The sequence below is a fragment of the Sturnira hondurensis genome, unplaced genomic scaffold, assembly GCF_014824575.4.
Source record: "Sturnira hondurensis isolate 20B ecotype Veracruz unplaced genomic scaffold, ASM1482457v3 Scaffold0005329, whole genome shotgun sequence".
In the NCBI taxonomy this organism is placed as follows: domain Eukaryota; kingdom Metazoa; phylum Chordata; class Mammalia; order Chiroptera; family Phyllostomidae; genus Sturnira; species Sturnira hondurensis.
Window position 1 is genome coordinate 5,731,851 of NW_028077960.1, and position 17,987 is coordinate 5,749,837.

A 17,987-nucleotide genomic window follows, 5' to 3' on the forward strand; every position below is an offset into this window, starting at 1 on the left:
TACCCGGGAACACAGAACCACGCGGGTCTAGCAGCCATGGGGCCCACAGCAGACCGCCTGGGCTCCGAAGGACTAAGCTTTAATATGAAACGGAAACTCTGGACACTGGCCTTGGTTTCAGCCTTGCTGAGGACACAGTTGGACTCTTTCCACGGCACAACGGACGGATATGGGACACTGGAAAGCAAGGGGCCGATTTTCACCTGGATACTCCTTGCCACTCCACAGTCTCCCACGGGTGGGCCCTTGGAATGCTTTCCTGTGACCCCATGGAAGGGCCTCCTTTCCACAGGCAACAACTCCAACATGAACAAATGAATAAAGTGAAATTCTTATGAGGAATGGGATTACAAAGAGAAAGCAGTAACTTCACATGGAGAGCCCTGGCAGACACCATCTTAACTGAACATCAATAAAGGGATAAATATAAACTACACATCACTTGACCATCAGATACAATAAGAAGATGCAAAATTACTTCTGTGACATTTATACCAAAGATCTATAGCTAAAAATTAACCTTGTAGAAACATAAAAACAACCTAGGTTGAGGTCATTCCACAAAATAACTGATGTGTAATCTTCCTAAGCTCCAAAGTCATGCAGGTTAAGGAAAACGGAGGGCCTGTGCCCACAAAATGGCGGCAACAGGGATGTGGGCGCGCCTGTACGCAATGCGGAGGGGCCAGGATTCTGCCGCCAAGAAGCTGCTTTTTTGAATATTGACTTTAAGCTGTTTATTAAGAAACAAAAGACTCGGGAAGAACCACTGGCCGTCAGACAGAGAAACCTGCTGCAGGAAGGAGACCTGAGGATGTCGCCTTGGCCTAACTGGAGCTCAGCGCTGGAAACAAGAGGCCTCGCCAGGCGGACACGCGTGCCCTGCCGTCCCGGGGTCACCTCGCAAGGACTTGTCTGCCAAGTGTGTCCTGCTCTTTTTCAAACTGCACACGAGTGCAAACTGCCCATTCCCATTTCTGAGATCTGATACCCCATATCCTCACCTTCTCCTTTGCCCAAAAGTATCTTATGTCCCCAGTGTTGCCTCGCTGTCTTTGGGATTTTCATGGAATTATCATGCCTATGTGAATTCCCCAGGCACGTATATTAAAGTTTTATTTTCTCCTATTAACCTGTATCTTTTTAATTTGGTTTTTAGCCCAGTGAGCAGAACTTAACAGGTGGGAAGAAAAGTATTTATATTTTACTAGGCCTTGCAAATGTGTAATTTGAAACTGGATCATTGTGCTGTATAAAATATTCTTGATGTAACTGGTAAAACTGAATGTGATATGAGAATTCAACACAAGTAATTACTCAGTATTCGCTTCCTGATTTCACTGGTTATATTGTGTTTGTACAGGATAATGTCTTTGTTTACAAGAAACATACACTAAAGTGTTCAGGGCTGTTAGGAAACTGAGTCAGCAGCTCACTCTCAAATGGTTTAAAAAAAAGCTCTTTATAGTGAATGTACAACTTTTCTGTAATATTGAGATTGCTTCCACTGAGGAGTTTTTTAAGTGTTGAAAACAGGGGAGGACAGATGTGAAGGACACTGCTCTGCGTTCAGCAGGACAGCGGGCCCCACTCCCTACCCGCGGGGGTTCTGCCCTCATTTCCTTACCAGGCAAACGCACTGTATCAACTGTACAAGGACAATGACTAGGTACAGTATTATTCTCCTTTATGTAAGGCATAGAAGTAGGTAAATCTCACCCAACCAAGTCTCTACTAAACATCACTACACTGTCAACACTGAGGAGACAGAAGGGAGGTGGCAGAACATCTGCAGGTGTCAGGAGAGGAGAAGGAAGAATGGCTTCTGCCCATTAGGGCACTGGTTGGGTAGACAAGTATGACATATAAATTCACTGTAAGAAACAATACATAATTAAGTACTAATTTATATAAGTAGGTTAGCTTCACCTCTTACCCCACTCACCTCAACCCTATCAGCAAGAGCAATGAGAAGTACCGTGGCTCACATAAGAGAGGCACGGAGGCCAGGGGAGAAGTGTGAACAGTGCTGATGGCGTAGGTCTGAGCAAGTGGAGAGGTCAGAGAGCCGTGCCTCCCAGCAGGAACAAAGAGAGAGGCAGAGCCCTGCCAGGGCCTGGTCTTCGGGAAGGAACCAAGACCTGACTACCTGCTAGCGCCCTTGGCTGCCTACTACGTCGCCGAGGGAGAGATGCCAACTGCACACATCGGGAAGCGGGGGACCGGCCATGACTTAACTGGCAGCTGAATAAACCCAGCTGATCACTCAGAATTCATATCAAAACTGGCAGTCGTGTTCTTAGGTTTAGTACTTCATTTGATCCTGACAATAACCCTATGACATAATACAATTATGATCCCCATTTCACTTTGAGAAAATGGGGTCTAGAAAGGTTAAGTAAACTGCTGACGGTCCCACGACCTAGAAAATAGTCAAGCCAGGATTCAGACGTAAGTGTTCTGGCTCCAGGACCCATGTTCTTAGCCATTATCAATGCAATTCTCACCCATTCCAAAGTAAATTATTAGTTAGGTATTAAGCAAGAATAAAAATACGAGCACAGTGATGAATTTAAATATTAGGTTAGGAATTTAAAGAGCCCTATTCAATGACAGTCGAGAGTGGTTAAAAAATCTATAATCATAATCACGAAATACACCGTCATGGCATTTATGATAACCCCTAGCTCACTGTCAAGCAGAGCAGACGCATCCCAGCTTCCCGGTCCACAGTCAGGACGGCAGCCTAGCGAGCCCCTAGGCAGCGTTCTCACCGTGACTCTCTTCATATCCAGCTGGCGCAGCTGCTGCATGTTCTGAAGGACGGTATGTTTGTACCATGACTCTTGAGCTATAGGATTGCCATCAAAAGTGATGTCTGAGAGAGACGTAGAGTCAGCGAGGCAGCAGACACTCTCAAAACTACAGAGACAGAAAACACCGGGTTATCTAGAGACCTTCAAATAGCACTTTGATTTGCTTAACAGAACAGTTTAGATTTACAGAAAAATAGATGATAGTAGGGTTCCCACACACTCTCCACCCAGTTCCCCTATTACTAACATCTTGCATTAGTATAGCACATTTTTACAAGTAATGAACTAATATCAATACATTCTCACTAACTCAAGTCCATATTTCATCCAGATTTCCTTAGTTTTTACCTACACTCCTTATTCCGTTTCAGGATCCCATCCAGCACAGCATACTGCATTTAGCTGTCACATCTTATTGGGCTCCTTTTAGCTGTGACAGCTTCTCTGACTTCCCTTGGTACTGATGACCTGGGCAGTTTTGGGGCTTCCTCATCAGTTATTTTTAGGGCCCCCTTCAACTGGGATCGGTCTGATGTTTTTCCAGTGATTGGACTAGGGTTAAGGTACGTACTAGTAACCAACATAACATCACTGTTGATGTTGAACCTGATCGCCTGGCTGTGTTTTTTAGGCTTCTCCAGTGTAAAGTTGCTCTTCCTTCCCCTGAATTCTTTGGAAGGAAGTCATTATGGGCAGCCCACACTCAGAGGGTGAGAAGTTCAGTTTCCCCTCCTTGAGGGCAGCATCTGCATAAATTATTTGAAATTCTTCATCCTAGGAGGGCTTTTTTCCCCTGCTACTTATTTGCATGAATATTCATTTTATACTTTGGGTTATAGTCCAATACTACTTTGCTTAAATTGTTCCAGTTTGGGTACTGGAAGTTTTTTCAGTGTGTCCTTTGGACATACTTCCACCATTATGGTGGATGTGGAGACTTTTTTGGGGGTGCTTCCTTACTTTCTTTTTTAAAATATATTTTATTGATTATGCTATTACAGTTGTTCCATTTCCCCCCTTCATTCCCCTCCACATTCCCTGTACACCCCCTCCCTCCTGCACACCCCCTCCCTCCCATTCCCCCTCTTTAGTTCATGTCCATGTGTCATAAGTTACTTAGCTTCTACATTTCCTACACTATTCTTACCCTCCCCCTGTCTATTTTCTACCTACCGTCTATGCTACTTATTCTCTGTACCTTTTCCCCCTCTCTCCTCCTCCCACTCTCTTGTTGATAACCCTCCATGTGATCTCCATTTCTGTGGTTCTGTTCCTGTTCTAGTTGTTTGCTTATGTTTTAAGTGTGGTTGTTAATAACTGTGACTTTGCTGTCTTTTTACTGTTCATGTTTTTTATCTTTTTTTTCTTAAATAAGTCCCTTTAACATTTCATATAATAAGGGCTTGGTGATGATGAACTCCTTTAACTTGACCTTATCTGAGAGGTGCTTCCTTACACAAAATTCTCTAGACTCGTATTTCCTACCCCAGACCTGGCATCAGCCATCTCTCCGAGGAGCCATGTTCCTTCCACGGCAGACGGTATTAGAGACAAAGATGTGCGTACTTCCGTCCGTGCATCTCCTTTCTGTTTTTTTAGGTATTGTGCCCATTTTTAATGGGTTTCTTGGTTTTTTGTGGTTGAATTTTAAGAGTTTTGTATATATAATGGATAAGACTCCAGTCAGATATGTTGTGTAAATATTTCTCCCAGTCTGTGACTTGTCTTTTCATTCTTTTTAAAAAGATTTTATTTATTTAATTTTAGAGAGAGGGGAAGGGAGGGGGAAAGAGAGAAAGAAACACTGATCAGCTGCCCCTCATGTGTCCCAACCAGGGGCCGGCCCACAGCCCAGGCATGTTCCCTGACAGGGTGGGAATCGAACTGGCCATCTTTGGCTTTGTGGGACAATGCACAACCAACTAAGTCATGCCAACCAGGGCCTTTTTCGTTTTTTAAATAGTGTCTCTCAAAGGGCAGATTTTAATTTTCATGATGTCCAACTAACCACCTCTCTCTTTCTTGGACCACACTTTTGGTGTGGTACTATCAACACTCTGCCAAACCGAAGGTTTTCTAGATTTTCTTTTAGAAGTTGTGTAGTTCTGTTTTACATTTAGGTCTATGATGGATTTTGAGTTAATTATGTAAAAGGTATGTGTCTAGATTCATTTTTATATGAATATTTAATTGTTCTGGTACTATGTATTGAAGACTATTCTTTCTCTATTTAACTCACTTTGCTCTTCTGGCAAAGATCACTTGACTACATTTGTGTGGGTCTATTTCTGGGCCCTCTATTCCGTTCCACGGATATGTGTCTATTCTTTCACTAACACCACACTGTCCTGATCACCGCACCTTTATGCTAAGTCTTGAAATAGGTTAGTGTGAGTCCTCCAACTTTGTTCTTTGTGTTGCTAATCAGGTCTTAGCTTCTCCATACAAACTTCAGCATCCATTTGTTGGTATCTACAAAGTAACTTGCTGCAATTTTGATTGAGACATTCACTGTTTTTTAAAGAAGGGAATAACCCCTTTTCTAACTGATACCCCAGAACAGGGTGGTAAACTCACTTCTATTAGAGTCATCCTCATTCAGTGACTATTCAAATCACCAATGTAACACTTAGGCCTAAAAATACGTTACCCAGGCACTATATTTAATAACTCCTCTTCCTGTGTTGAGATTTCCTACCTATGTATAAAAAATGTCCTGCGTACCAGTGAAAACACCCTATGTGTCGACAATTCAGATTGAGGCAAGGTCTTTAACAAGAAGTTTTTATTGTCGTTTGAAAATATTTCTAGTGTGTTTTGCTCCCATTCAAGGTAAAGAAATATTCTGCAATCAAGTATTTTACCTCAGAGCTTACCTTTACCAATCTAAAAGGTAAATCTCATGATTTATATGTATATTGTAGTTTCTGAGACATGCTGAAATAATTATAGGGATATATTTTTGAAAAGCTGATATATGTAGACAAAAATGAGAGTTCATGCATTAAACTTAATCTCGTCAAATGTAAATACAATGAACACTGTAATGTTTTTCCCACCTATCATTAATAAAATTATTTTTTCATCAATATCAAACATCTCAGAACAGTTTCTGGTGTTTGAGATACATGTTTAAAAGATGCTTCTCTCCAGCCCTTTAGTTGTTAACATAAAACTTAAATCAAATAAAAATGATTCTGATCATTTCAAAACTAAAACACAAGGCAAATGTTAAGTGAACTAACTCATCACCTTCCCTCCACAAGTCTGCTATTCCACACGTCTGCTATTCTAGCTGCTAAGTGATACATGATTATTATCATCACGTCAGTTGCACCGTGAACCAATCCATCCTTACTCAGAAACTGATGATTCATAATGGGAACTGCCAAGTCTCTTCAAAGGTTTCTAAGCAAGTGGAGATACTGTGATTAGAATAATCAGAACTTAATAGCATTATGGAGGATATGAAGGAGAAAAAGAGATGAGTCAAAAACCAGTTATAAAGTATCAACAGAATGAAGTAATAGAGGTGAAAAATAGTAAGCGCCTGTCGAACACTAAAGCAGTAGCTATGAGAGTGAAGAGGAAGGGGTACACTCTGTGGGGTTCCAGAGTGCAGCCCAGACAGAAATGAGTTGTCACTTGAACATGAGGAAGGGAGGAATCTAGAGTAACAACCAGGTTTCTGTCTCAGGAGAATGAGGTGGTGGTGACAGTGTATACTTTGTCAAAATTCATTTAATTTCACATTTAAAATGGGTGCATTTTATTACATGTAAATTTTATCTAAATAAATGGATTTATAAAGATTTAAAATGTAAAAAATAAATATTTGACAGATCACCTGTTCACCTATTGTATTCTGGTGGCCTCCAACAACCACAGGATGGGATAACTAATTCCAACCTTAAGATATTAACTCATGTGAGCAGCACAGGCAATAGAGCAAATCGATGGTCTATGATGAAGTGAATTTTTTTCCAGTGGCTTAGCATATCTGAACAGAATTCAACAGAAGGCTCTTGAGGGCTAGAAATGTGCTGTGACCAATGCCTCGACTTAGTAGCTAGTATTAAGTAGCTTGTTCAATAAAGCTTGGGGAATGAACAAAAGAATATGGTTTACTGAAATGATTCCAAAGGGCTTATCATGGATTTAAAAAATAAATGAATTTTCTTACACTCTTCTTAGAATTGTTATTGAAAAGACATCATGTTATTTAAGAATCATTATGACCTGCTATCTGTCCCAAGTCAGGTAGATACATTTTAAAAGTGTAAATAACATGTCCAGAAAGAAAGAATGCAAAGCTAGAAAACTTTATTGTAAGTAGATTCCAATTTTATTGTTATTTACTACCTATTTACAAGATAGACTACAACCTATGATTTGTTTCTTATTCCTAAGTATAACTTTGAATTGATTATAACTGTCCCCAACCCTATGTCTCAACTATTCCTTTGGGGAGTGGAATTAGTCTAATCATTAGCAATTGGGTAGGGATAAAAACAAATCCAAAAAGTATCTTCACTGAATTCTGATAAAGGCACATTTGTGGATACAGAATAAAATAGCATGCCCAGTGAAGTGTGAAGTACTTCAGAGGTCGAGAGGACCTGTGGCTGCCCATCTGGTGCATACCCACTGTATAGTTCAAGCTCGACCACAGGAGGAGCCGGGAACCGGCAAGCCGTGGCCGTCCTCAGCGGACGCTATCCCGGCAACTCTTCCCGGATCAGCTGCTGATACTGACACCCCAACTGAAGTCTGTATGCTCTGAACAGTTTTATTAAAGTAAAAATAAATCTGTATTTCATCCATGAGATTCCTCACAAAATTTTATTTCCACCTGCAAGACATTTGACCAATAAACATGCCAGACATTCCTTGAAACACACTGACAAATGCATATGATTTTAAAAACATTCTCTAATCAAACAAAACAATGCTTTTAAAGTATAAATACAGCCAAATGAAGGGTTATAGCCTGCCTAACCAAACAAAATCAAAATCAAATTATTAAAAAAACAACCCTGGAAGTAGAGCAGTAATCATAGTGAAGTAGTACTACTTTTAAGAACAGTCTCTCTCTCTTTTTAAGAACACTCACTTGCTTGCCTCTTCAGAATACCAAGAATGGAAAAACTTTGGGCCAAAGGCTGACATTCAACTCATAATTCAGCTTTAATCTTTTTCCAGATTACTCACACACCCATTCTCCCCTGGCGGTCTCCTCCCCAGGCCGTATCTGCTTCTGGTCTGCTGCGGAACCCACAGAGGGCTAATCCACCCCCCCTGACCAAACTCACATCTCAAAGGGAAAGGAAGTGTTTTTAGACCATTTTATGCTTACTTGATAAAGCACAGAGAAAAGATAAAACGCCCATGTATGTATGTATACCACATGGATATTTAACTAACAGTTCCCAAATATTAGCCAAATTTCTCCACTTGGGACGTCCTCCCTCAAAAGTAAATTAGGTACTTTAGAAAATGGGGTTTCATTTCTTCATATCAATAAACTACCATGTACTCAGAAACAATCTTAATAAACAGCTCGCATTTTTATACAGATCAGTGAAAATTTTACTGGAGTTACTGAGTGAAATGAAGTGCAACAGAACCCAGTGTGCTCAACAGGACTGGAATACACACAACTGCCGAGCACAAAATAATTAGAAAGATCTATGAAATACACACTTCAGTATTAAAGAATGAAACATAGTTAAAGAAAAGAGCACATAATGCTGTTTGTATTTTTTTATATTTTATTTATTTATTTTTAGAGGGGAAGGGAAGGAGAGAAGGAGAGAAGTATCAATGTATGGTTGCCTCTCGTGAGCCACCAGGGAACTATCCTGCAACCCAGGCATGTGCCCTGACTGGGAATCGAACCATGATCATGTGGTTCGCAGGCCCCCACTCAATCCACTGAGCTACACCAGCCAGGGCATGGTGTTCTATTTTTGATAAAATAAGCTGAGTTTGTGAACTGAGGTCCTTGCTAAAAACAACTGAAAATGGTAGATAAAATACATTTTAAAAATTAAATGCATTAATAACCTGCTCAAAGATGAGAAATACATAGGCCACAAAGAAAACTAAATGTGGGAAGTCAGAGAGGTAAGCAAAATGTGGAAATTGACCTTTCTGCTTTGAAGGTGTTTACTAAAACCTAATGGACTTGAGCTTTGGCTTAAGTGATCTTCAAGGCCAAAGGACCAAAGACAACAACTCACAGGGGCCACTCAAGTTGGAGATTTGTCCATAACTCTGAGATACAATGGCTAGACTCTCAACATAGGATGAGTGAGTTTAAAACTTTCTTACTACCCCCCAAATATTGCCTATCTCAAAATCTGGGGCTAAGTACAGGGGAAGAAAATTCTTCCTTGATTATCGATAATCACAAAACACAATCTGAAGCCTAAATCCACACTAAATGGATGATCTAAAATATTTCAATAGGAGAACTGACTCTTTTTTTTGGAAGAGCTCTCAGGCCAGTTATTCCTATAGACACATGATAGAAACATGTGAAACCTCTCTATGGAGGAATTTACCTTTATAAAACCTCCAAAGAATTTCCAAAAGTAAGGCACCAAGAAAAAAAAACAAAAACAGCTCACAGTTCAAAAGGAAATAAAGCACTCTGGTCAACAGCTAGCAGAAACAACAGATGACATGGTCAGATTAGCTCAACTTTCTTCATATAATGGGATTATCAAACACGAATATAAAAAGTACTACAGCATATTTCAATAAATAAAACAAGTTTGAAAATATGAGTAAAAATCAGTACTCTAAAAGACAACTTCTAATCACAAAAAATCAATTAAAATTAAAAAAGTTAAAGGCAATGCATGGAGATAAATGAAATCAAGACCACCCTTCCTGTACAAACAGTTCTTTGGAGTAACTAAAAATAAAGGTTTTCTTTACAGAAGAATTCCGATTTTAAATAAACCTGAAGAATCACAGAATACAACCATTTTGTAATTCCTAATGAAATAATGGATCTAGATAATGATCATCAATGATTGCTAAAATATTTTGGTGAAAAGATGGGGAACTTTATTTAAAAATGGAACAGCCCTGTACCAAATTTGAAATGATACAGAAAGTTCTTTTTTTAATCTTTTAAAAATATTTTATTTATTTCTCTTTAGAGGGGAAAGGAAGGAGAGAGGGAGAGAAATATCCATGTATGGTTGCCTCTCGTGCGTCCCCAGCTGGGAACTGGCTCGCAACCCAGGCATGTGCCCTGACTGGGAATCAAACCGCGATCGTGAGGTTCGCAGGCCTGCACTCAATCCGCTGAGCTACACCAGCCAGGGCTTTTTTTTTTTATTTTTAAAATATATTTTATTGATTATGCTATTTATTGTCCTGTTTTTTCTTCCCTTTATTCCCCTCAACCTCTACCTCCCTCATAAAGTTCTTAATGACATCTTTTCTCTTCCTGAATTGATATGTGAATGCAAATAAGCCTCCTCACATTTACAGAAACAAAAAAGGACTCTGCAGTCTCAAACCGTTGTAAGGATAACTCCAAAAAGCAGGCTCATTGTAGCCACTTTCAACTTTAATTTTAATAAATACACTGGCTATGAAACAAGTCAAATATCCTGTGAGCCAAGAGATCTAAATTCAGTATGATACAGGGTCAGCTGCTCTCTGGGAAAACACTTTCCATAGTGTAAATATTCCCACTTGGTCCATCTCAAGCCACCAGAGAGAGGCCCCTGCACTAAACTGACCTAGTCAGTACAAGTAGGCTCCACACACCTCTGCAAACCAAATTCCTCTCTTACAGTTAATGGAAGGACATTCCGTCTTGAAACTATTTTGTTATTTGGAGGAACTTCCTCCTATTGATGATGGCTTTACAGTTTTATTTGAGCTTTTAATCAACATATCCCATACAGAAAAGTGCACAAATCATTAAGTGCACAGCTCAACTTTGCACAAACTGAACACATCTGCCGTGGTCCAGCCACAGCCCATCTAAGGGTCCTCAGGTGAGAGTAGGCGTCGGCGTTGGGTAACAGGCAACTACACAGCTCAAAGGCAGGTGAAGCACTGTTCCGTTTATTGCAAGTACAAGCTGATTTTTTATATTTTCATTTTTGGCATAGATTAACATTTACAGGTGTATAGCATGATCAGTTAAGCAGAAAAAATCAATACAACAGTAACCAGGAAAAGTACGAAAGTTTCCATAGTTTCAGTTATGTTAAACAAAAATTATTTTGACCAGGAAAACCATTAATCAGACAATTTGAAATAGTTCTATGTATACAGTTTGAATGTCTTATTGTTTATTAAAGTTCTCAGAAATTGTCATTGGCAACAGGTACGCTAGACCAAGCAGAGGTTAGGAAATATACTATAAGCCTTTGTAATATCTAACTTAGCTATCTATCTTGCTGTCTAAAATGTTTTTTGTATACTGAGGACTCTGACTCCTTGGTAGTTGTTTCTAAGTGCTTAGTTAGTAATAGCTAACCAGCTTCTTCTGTTTTTATGCCTGTCTAATTCTAATTGATATATATTCCTATTCANCTGGATAAAGCAATCTTGGCTGTAGGTCTTTGGATTTCATGACTTGGAATACTTCTTTCCAGCCCCTTCTTGCCTGTAAGGTCTCTTTTGAGAAATCCGCTGACAGTCTGATGGGTACTCCTTTGTAGGTGACTGTCCCCTTATCCCTTGCTGCTTCTAGGATTCTCTCCTTCATTTTAATCTTGGCTAATGTGATTATGATGTGCCTTGGTGTGTTCCTTCTTGGGTCCAACTTCTTTGGCACTCTCTGAGCTTCCTGGATTTCCTGGAAGTCTATGTTCTTTGCCAGACTGGGGAAGTTCTCCTTTATTATTTGTTCAAATACGTTTTCCACTCGTGGCTGTTTCTTTTCCCCTTCTGGTACCCCTATAATTCAGATGTTGGAACGTTTAAAGATGTCCTGGAGGTTCCTAAGCCTCTCCTCATTTTTTTGAATTCTCATTTCTTCATTCCTTTCTGGTTGGATGTTTTGTTCTTCCTTCTGGTCCATTCCATTGATTTGAGTCCCAGTTTCCTTTCCATCACTATTGGTTTCCTGTGCATTTCCCTTCATTTCAATTAGTTTAGCCTTCATTTATTCCTCTAATTTGTGACTAAATTCAACCAGTTCTGTGAGCATCCTGATAAACAGTGTCTTGAACTGTGCTTCTGATAGGCTGGCAATCTCTTGGTCACTTAGTTATCAGCCTTTGAGTTCTGGGACTTTGAGTTCTCCTTGCGCCATATTTTGGACTGTTCGTGCCTGTTCCATAGCAGGATCAGAGCCCTAGGTGTTCACCAGAGCAGGGCAACTCAGTCGCTGGGTTGTGATGCTGTATGTGGGGACAGGGTCAAAGAGGAGCAATGGCGTCCCGTCTGCCACCTCCCTCCTCAGCCCCCACAGGTGTGGCAGCTGCCACCGTCACCAGGGCCCGCGAGTTTAGTCCCAATGCACGCGAGTGTGCCACCTCGGTCAGCCCTCCACCACTGGGTTCGCCCCCTGGGGCCTGCGTGGTCCGTCTCACTGTGCGCGAATGTGCGACTGCGGTCAGTCTGCCCCACACCCTGACTGGGTCCGGGCTACTTGCGCGCCTAGGTCTGGGGATCTTTCCTGCCTGACCCTGCTCCGCTGCTGGCTCTGCCCCTATTACCGGTTGAACGGTTCGTTGTTGTGGGACTTCTGTATAATTCAATTTTCTGTTCTTTGGCTGTCTTTGTTCTCCAAAACTTTGTTGTATTCAAACTTGGTTGTGGGAGAAGGCACAGTGTTTCCACCTATGCCTCCATCTTGGCGGAAGTCCTAGTTGTTTGCTTAGTTTTTGTTTTTGTTTTTTAGGTTCAGTTGTTGATAGCTGTGAGTTTGTTGTCATTTTACTGTTCATAGTTTTTGATTTTCCTCTATTTCTTAGATAAGTTCCTTAAACATTTTATATAATAAGGGTTTGGCGATGATGAAATCCTTGAACTTGACCTTATCTGGGAAACACTTTATCTGCCCTTCCATTCTAAATGAAAGCTTTACTGGATAGAATAATCTTGAATGTAGGTCTTTGCCTTTCATGACTTGAAATACTTCTTTCCAGCCCCTTCTTGCCTGTAAAGTTGCTTTTGAGAAATCAACTGACAGTCTGATGGGAACTCCTTTGTAGGTAACTGCCTCTTCTTGCTGCTTTTAAGATTCTCTTTATCTTTAATCTTGGATAATTTAATTATGATGCATCTTAGTGATGCACCTTGGGTTCCACTTCCTCAGAACTCTGAGCTTCCTGGACTTCCTAGAAGTCTATTTCCTTCACCAGATTGGGGAAATTCTCCTTCATTATTTGTTCAAATAAGTTTTCCATTTCTCGCTCTTCCTCTTCTTCCTCTGGCACTCCTATAATTCAGATGTTGGAACATTTAAAGTTTTCCCAGAGGTTCCCAAGCCTCTCCTCATTTTTTGAATTGTTTCTTCTTTGTGTTCTGGTTGGATGTTTATTTCTTCCTTTTATTCCAAATTGTTGATTTGAGTCCCAGTTTCCTTCCCTTCACTGTTGGTTCCCTGTTATTTTCCTTTATTTCACTTTGTGTTGCCTTCATTTTGCAGCTGAGCTCAATCAATTCTGTGAGCATCCTGATTACCAGTGCTTTGAACTCTGTATCAGATAGGTTACCTATCTCCTCATCGCTTAGTTCTCTTTCTGGAGTTTTGATCTGTTCTTTCATTTGGGTCATATTTCTTTGTCTCAGCACACCTTATTATGTTGTAAGGGGTGGAGTCTTAGTTATTTGCCAGAGCAGGGCAACCCTCTTTGCTGCATTGTGGCGCTTTCTGTTGGGAAGGGGTCAGAGGGTAAACAATGCTGCTTACTAGGCTCTTGCCCCTCTTTCCATCACTTTCCTTGCTTCCTACAAGTGGATTGTGCCCTTTCAGGTGCTGAGTCTCAAGTGGTTGGGTTTGTGTACATTCTAGGACCCTGTGGGCCTCTCCTGTGAGACTGGTGGTTTCTCCTACTGCCACAACCCTCAGAGATTTTTATAGCCAGAGGTTTTGAGTCTTCAGTGGCCAGCGCTGAAAGTTTCAGTGGTCTGTCTCAATCCCCCATTGTTCCTCCCGGTGTGCGTGTGTGGGAACACCTTAGCCCCCTGGTCTGCCGCCGTGCCTTGCCACACATCCTCTCTGTCCTCGTCTCTGTCCCTCCTATCCATCTCGATGTATGTTTCTTCAACTCCTTGGTTGTTGGACTTCTAAGCAGTTTGAAAGTTCTGGTTGTGTTTTGCTTTTAAATTGGTTGTTACCCTTCTTTTGGTTGTGTGTGGAAGCGAAGTGTTTCTGTCTATGCCTCCATCTGGCCAGAACCCATATTTTGTTTCTTGAGATTCATCCATGTTGTATTAGTTGCAGTTTCGTGATTCTTGTTGCTGAGTAGTATTCTGTTATACAAAAATTGCACTAAATTTGTTTTATTCTACTATTGGAGCACATTTAGCTGTTTTTAGTTTGGGTTATTTTAATAGTGCCGCTCAGAGCACTGAGATGAACACATTAAGCACTTCTATGGAGTACTTCTGTGGAGTGTACAGACACACACACACACACACACCCCTAAGAGTGGAATTGCTGAGTCATAAAATATGCTCTTAAGTTCAGCCGAATAGATACCGCCCAAGTTTTACAACATGATTTTGTCGATCTGCATTCCCATCAGCAGGTACGGGAGCTACCTCAGCTCTACACCTTCACCAATACTTACCATATATGTCTGACTGTGACAAATCATACAATCTGGTTCTCTTTTAAAATATTAATTTTTCTATATGTCAGTGGCTTCTAATACTGGCTGGGCATCAGAAGCATTTGTGAGGCTTACTAAAAATATAAAACTCTCAACACAACTCTACTTTTATGACTGAGACTGGGGGCCAGGGAGTGGCACATTCTCTTTCTACCTTACCTTCATCATAAGCATGGGATTAAAAGAACAGTATTTTGTAAAACCTTATCTTGTCTAAAATTATGCAACAAAACTCGTAAATGTGGAGTGAATTGTATCAGCAGCCTTCCCCATAGCTGGTCCTTTGTGTCTTCCTCTCCCACCCCCCATTATAAAAATAATACATAATCATTAAGAAAATTCAGAAAGGTACAAAGAAAATGTGGAAAATTTTTGGAAAAAATAAAACCATGTGAAATCTCTTCTCCTAAAGATATACCAGTTTATATATATTTTAACAAAATGTAGATCATATTATATGAAATAGCTTTGTTTACTGCTTCCTTAACATTCCACCAACACTGTTCCATGACATTAATTATTTGTACATTATTATTTTATGATTGCATATAATTTCAATGTTTTGTGAATACCCTAATTTATTTAATCTATTGAATTCTAGTCATTTATGGAAGAAATTTATTACATTAAATGTGGAAAAGTTATGATAAATAATGTATATGACAACTAAACCTTGAAAGAGATTTTGTTTGTAATAATGGAATTTGGGACTATACTTGGTTGGCAAAACCAGAAATATTTAATAAGATGTAAACAAGTATATCTTGGCATTCGCATAGTAATTAGAGATAATACGGAAGAACAAACTGAGCATTTTAAATACTATTTCAAATGAGGCTCTGGAGGGAATTTACATAGGAAAAAAAGAACGGAATCATTTTGAAGAAAAGAGGTATACCGAGCCTGTGCGCTTAAGTGTCCAGGCACAGTGCTTGCCTTCTTTTTCTCTCTGGATGTTCTTGATTGGTATAACACCTTAATCCATGGTACCTTGCTATTTCACCTACTGCTTAGAGGAAACCATAGACAATGAAACCTATTGAACTGGCAAGTTTCATGAGTTGGTTCATGTCAGTTACAATGGCGGCGGCCTGTATCCTTAACTACTCTCGTCATCCTTTGCTGCCATCAAAGAGACTGCCAGAGCAGGTAGGTCAGGTAGATGGGAGGATAACTATGTCCCCATTACTGGACACTGGCTGTTTCTACTTTGAACTGCTACTTAAAAATTCTGTGATGAATATCCCTATAGTATCAGTTTGCTAGAGCTGTCAACAAAGTACCACAAACTGAATAATTTAAACAAAAATGTGATTTTTTTCATAGTTCTGGAGTCCAAATTCCAAGATCGAGGTGTCAGCAGGGTTGATTTCTTCTGAGGCCTCTGTCCCTGGTTTGCGATGGCTATTTTCGCCATCTTCACATGGTTGTTCTTCTGAGTTAGTCGTGTGGCATCACGTTTTGACACTCCTGTATATATCACGTTCCTGCACTCAGGAGCAACGCGGCCATTTCTATACATTCAAGTCCTCAAATAAGAACTCCCAAGTGCTACGTATCCAGCCTATAAGGGCATATTGCATAGTTTGGAGAGTTTAACTTAATGTTACAATCCTTTAGCTATCTGCAGCTTTTTGAAAAGAAATAATTTATTAACAGAGTAACATGTTGCATTGCAACTTTGTTTTCATCATTAATGGGAAAAAGGAATGTTTAAAGGGCACTGTATATAATAGGCACTAAATTATTACTAAAGACAGAAAGATGAGTACAATTCAATTATTACTCTCAAGGAAATTATGTTCTGGTAGAAGAGATATGATCTGTATATGTATGTATGTATAGAGACAAATGCATGTATTATACATACTAATGGCATGCTACACATACCTGTGAGCCAGATGCAGACACATAAACTGAATTTCCCAAACAGTCTTCCAAAAAAACAATACAGAACTATAAGAAGAACAAACAACTTACATAAAATCAGTACCAACAACACAACTAAAAGACAGAGAATGCCCAAGTATTAAATTATCTATAAGCAGGTGGCATAGGGGGGCAATTTGAAAAAAAAACTGTGTAGAAGAGAGAAAAGGCGAACTATTGGTAGGTCTAAAACCAAAGTAAAATCACCACCCGTAAGAGGAAGTCCACACCACCTATAAAAACACTGGGAGAGCACCAACAGACCAGAGCACCTCCTACAAGGAAGGCACGTTTAAGAGCACATGGTGCAGGAGGCAGTCTCCAAAAAGTTACTGCTTTTGAGAAGGCTGAAAGGAAGGTACAGGACTTTTCAGGAGTTTGAATGATGAAGACGAAAATGTGCGCAGAGGCAAAAGAGGGAAATGTAAAGTCTTGTAAAACTGAAGAGAACTAAAAAAATAAAGACTAAAAAGATACAGACAACCCTTTCTTCCACACACACATAAACACACACACACACACACACAGTACTTGGCTATGTTGACAAGAGAAGGCACCCTTGAACTAAGATTCTTGTAAACCACCCAAACCCATAAAATAAATTGGCAAAAACACACTAAATTTATACAAAGTATTTCATGGATAGAAAATCAAATCCAATCAAGTTGATGAAAATCCCCCCTCAGAAAGAAACATGAACAAGAAAACTGCAACAGAACATTCCACACTGAATTAAATATCCTCAAGTAAGCATCTGGAGATATAAAAATCACCTTGACTAAGAAATCCATAAATTAAAGGGAGAAATTGACAATAAATGGGAAGGAATAAAAAGAGTAGATTGAAGATAGGAAAGATGTGCAAGAAAAAGGCAAAACTACTGCAGAATCCAAGATTAAATTACAAAGCCCCAGGGGAAAACAGATCCAATAAAACCTCACTAAGAAACACTGAAGAAAGCCAGAGAAGCACCACGAGAATGAAAGTGAGGCCAAGAAATAAAGTGGATCACAAGTAAAGTGGCCAAAAATAAAAGAAGGCCAACCAAGAAAGCTAGTATGCATAATAAGAGGTCCTAAAGACAAAAACAATCAAACAGAATGCTTAAAATTATATCCTAAGAAAACTTTCTGTAAATAAGATTAAGGTATACATATTGAAAAGGTCCAAGAGGGAACTACAAAACTTAAGCAGAATAATCAATTTGAAAACATATCCTAATACAACTATTAGCCCTGAAAAAGAAAAGAAAAGAAAAACCGTAAAGACCTGTAATCACCAAGATCAAAACTGAAATTGACCCTGGTATCACGTGCCCTACACACAGATGATAATGCAGTAACAATGGAGCCGTATCACCAAGCAACCAACAACAATGACAACAACTCAAGGAAAGAATCAGTGAACTTGGAATTTCCTA

The 17,987-nt window shown here is 39.8% G+C and overlaps 1 protein-coding gene across 9 annotated transcripts in view; it reads right to left on the bottom strand.

Moving 5' to 3' along the window:
- The window catches only part of LRRC49 (leucine rich repeat containing 49), a 167,028-nt gene that overhangs the window by 59,608 nt on the left and 89,433 nt on the right, over window positions 1-17,987 (bottom strand). For 8 of the 9 annotated variants that reach the window (XM_037047154.1, XM_037047156.1, XM_037047153.1 and 5 more), the window contains one exon: window positions 2,775-2,922. In XM_037047154.1, coding sequence (XP_036903049.1) covers window positions 2,775-2,922 — 148 coding nt within the window. Of the gene's footprint in view, window positions 1-2,774; window positions 2,923-17,098; window positions 17,105-17,987 lie in introns of those variants that run through there. The other variant, XM_037047161.1, reaches the window with a different exon arrangement.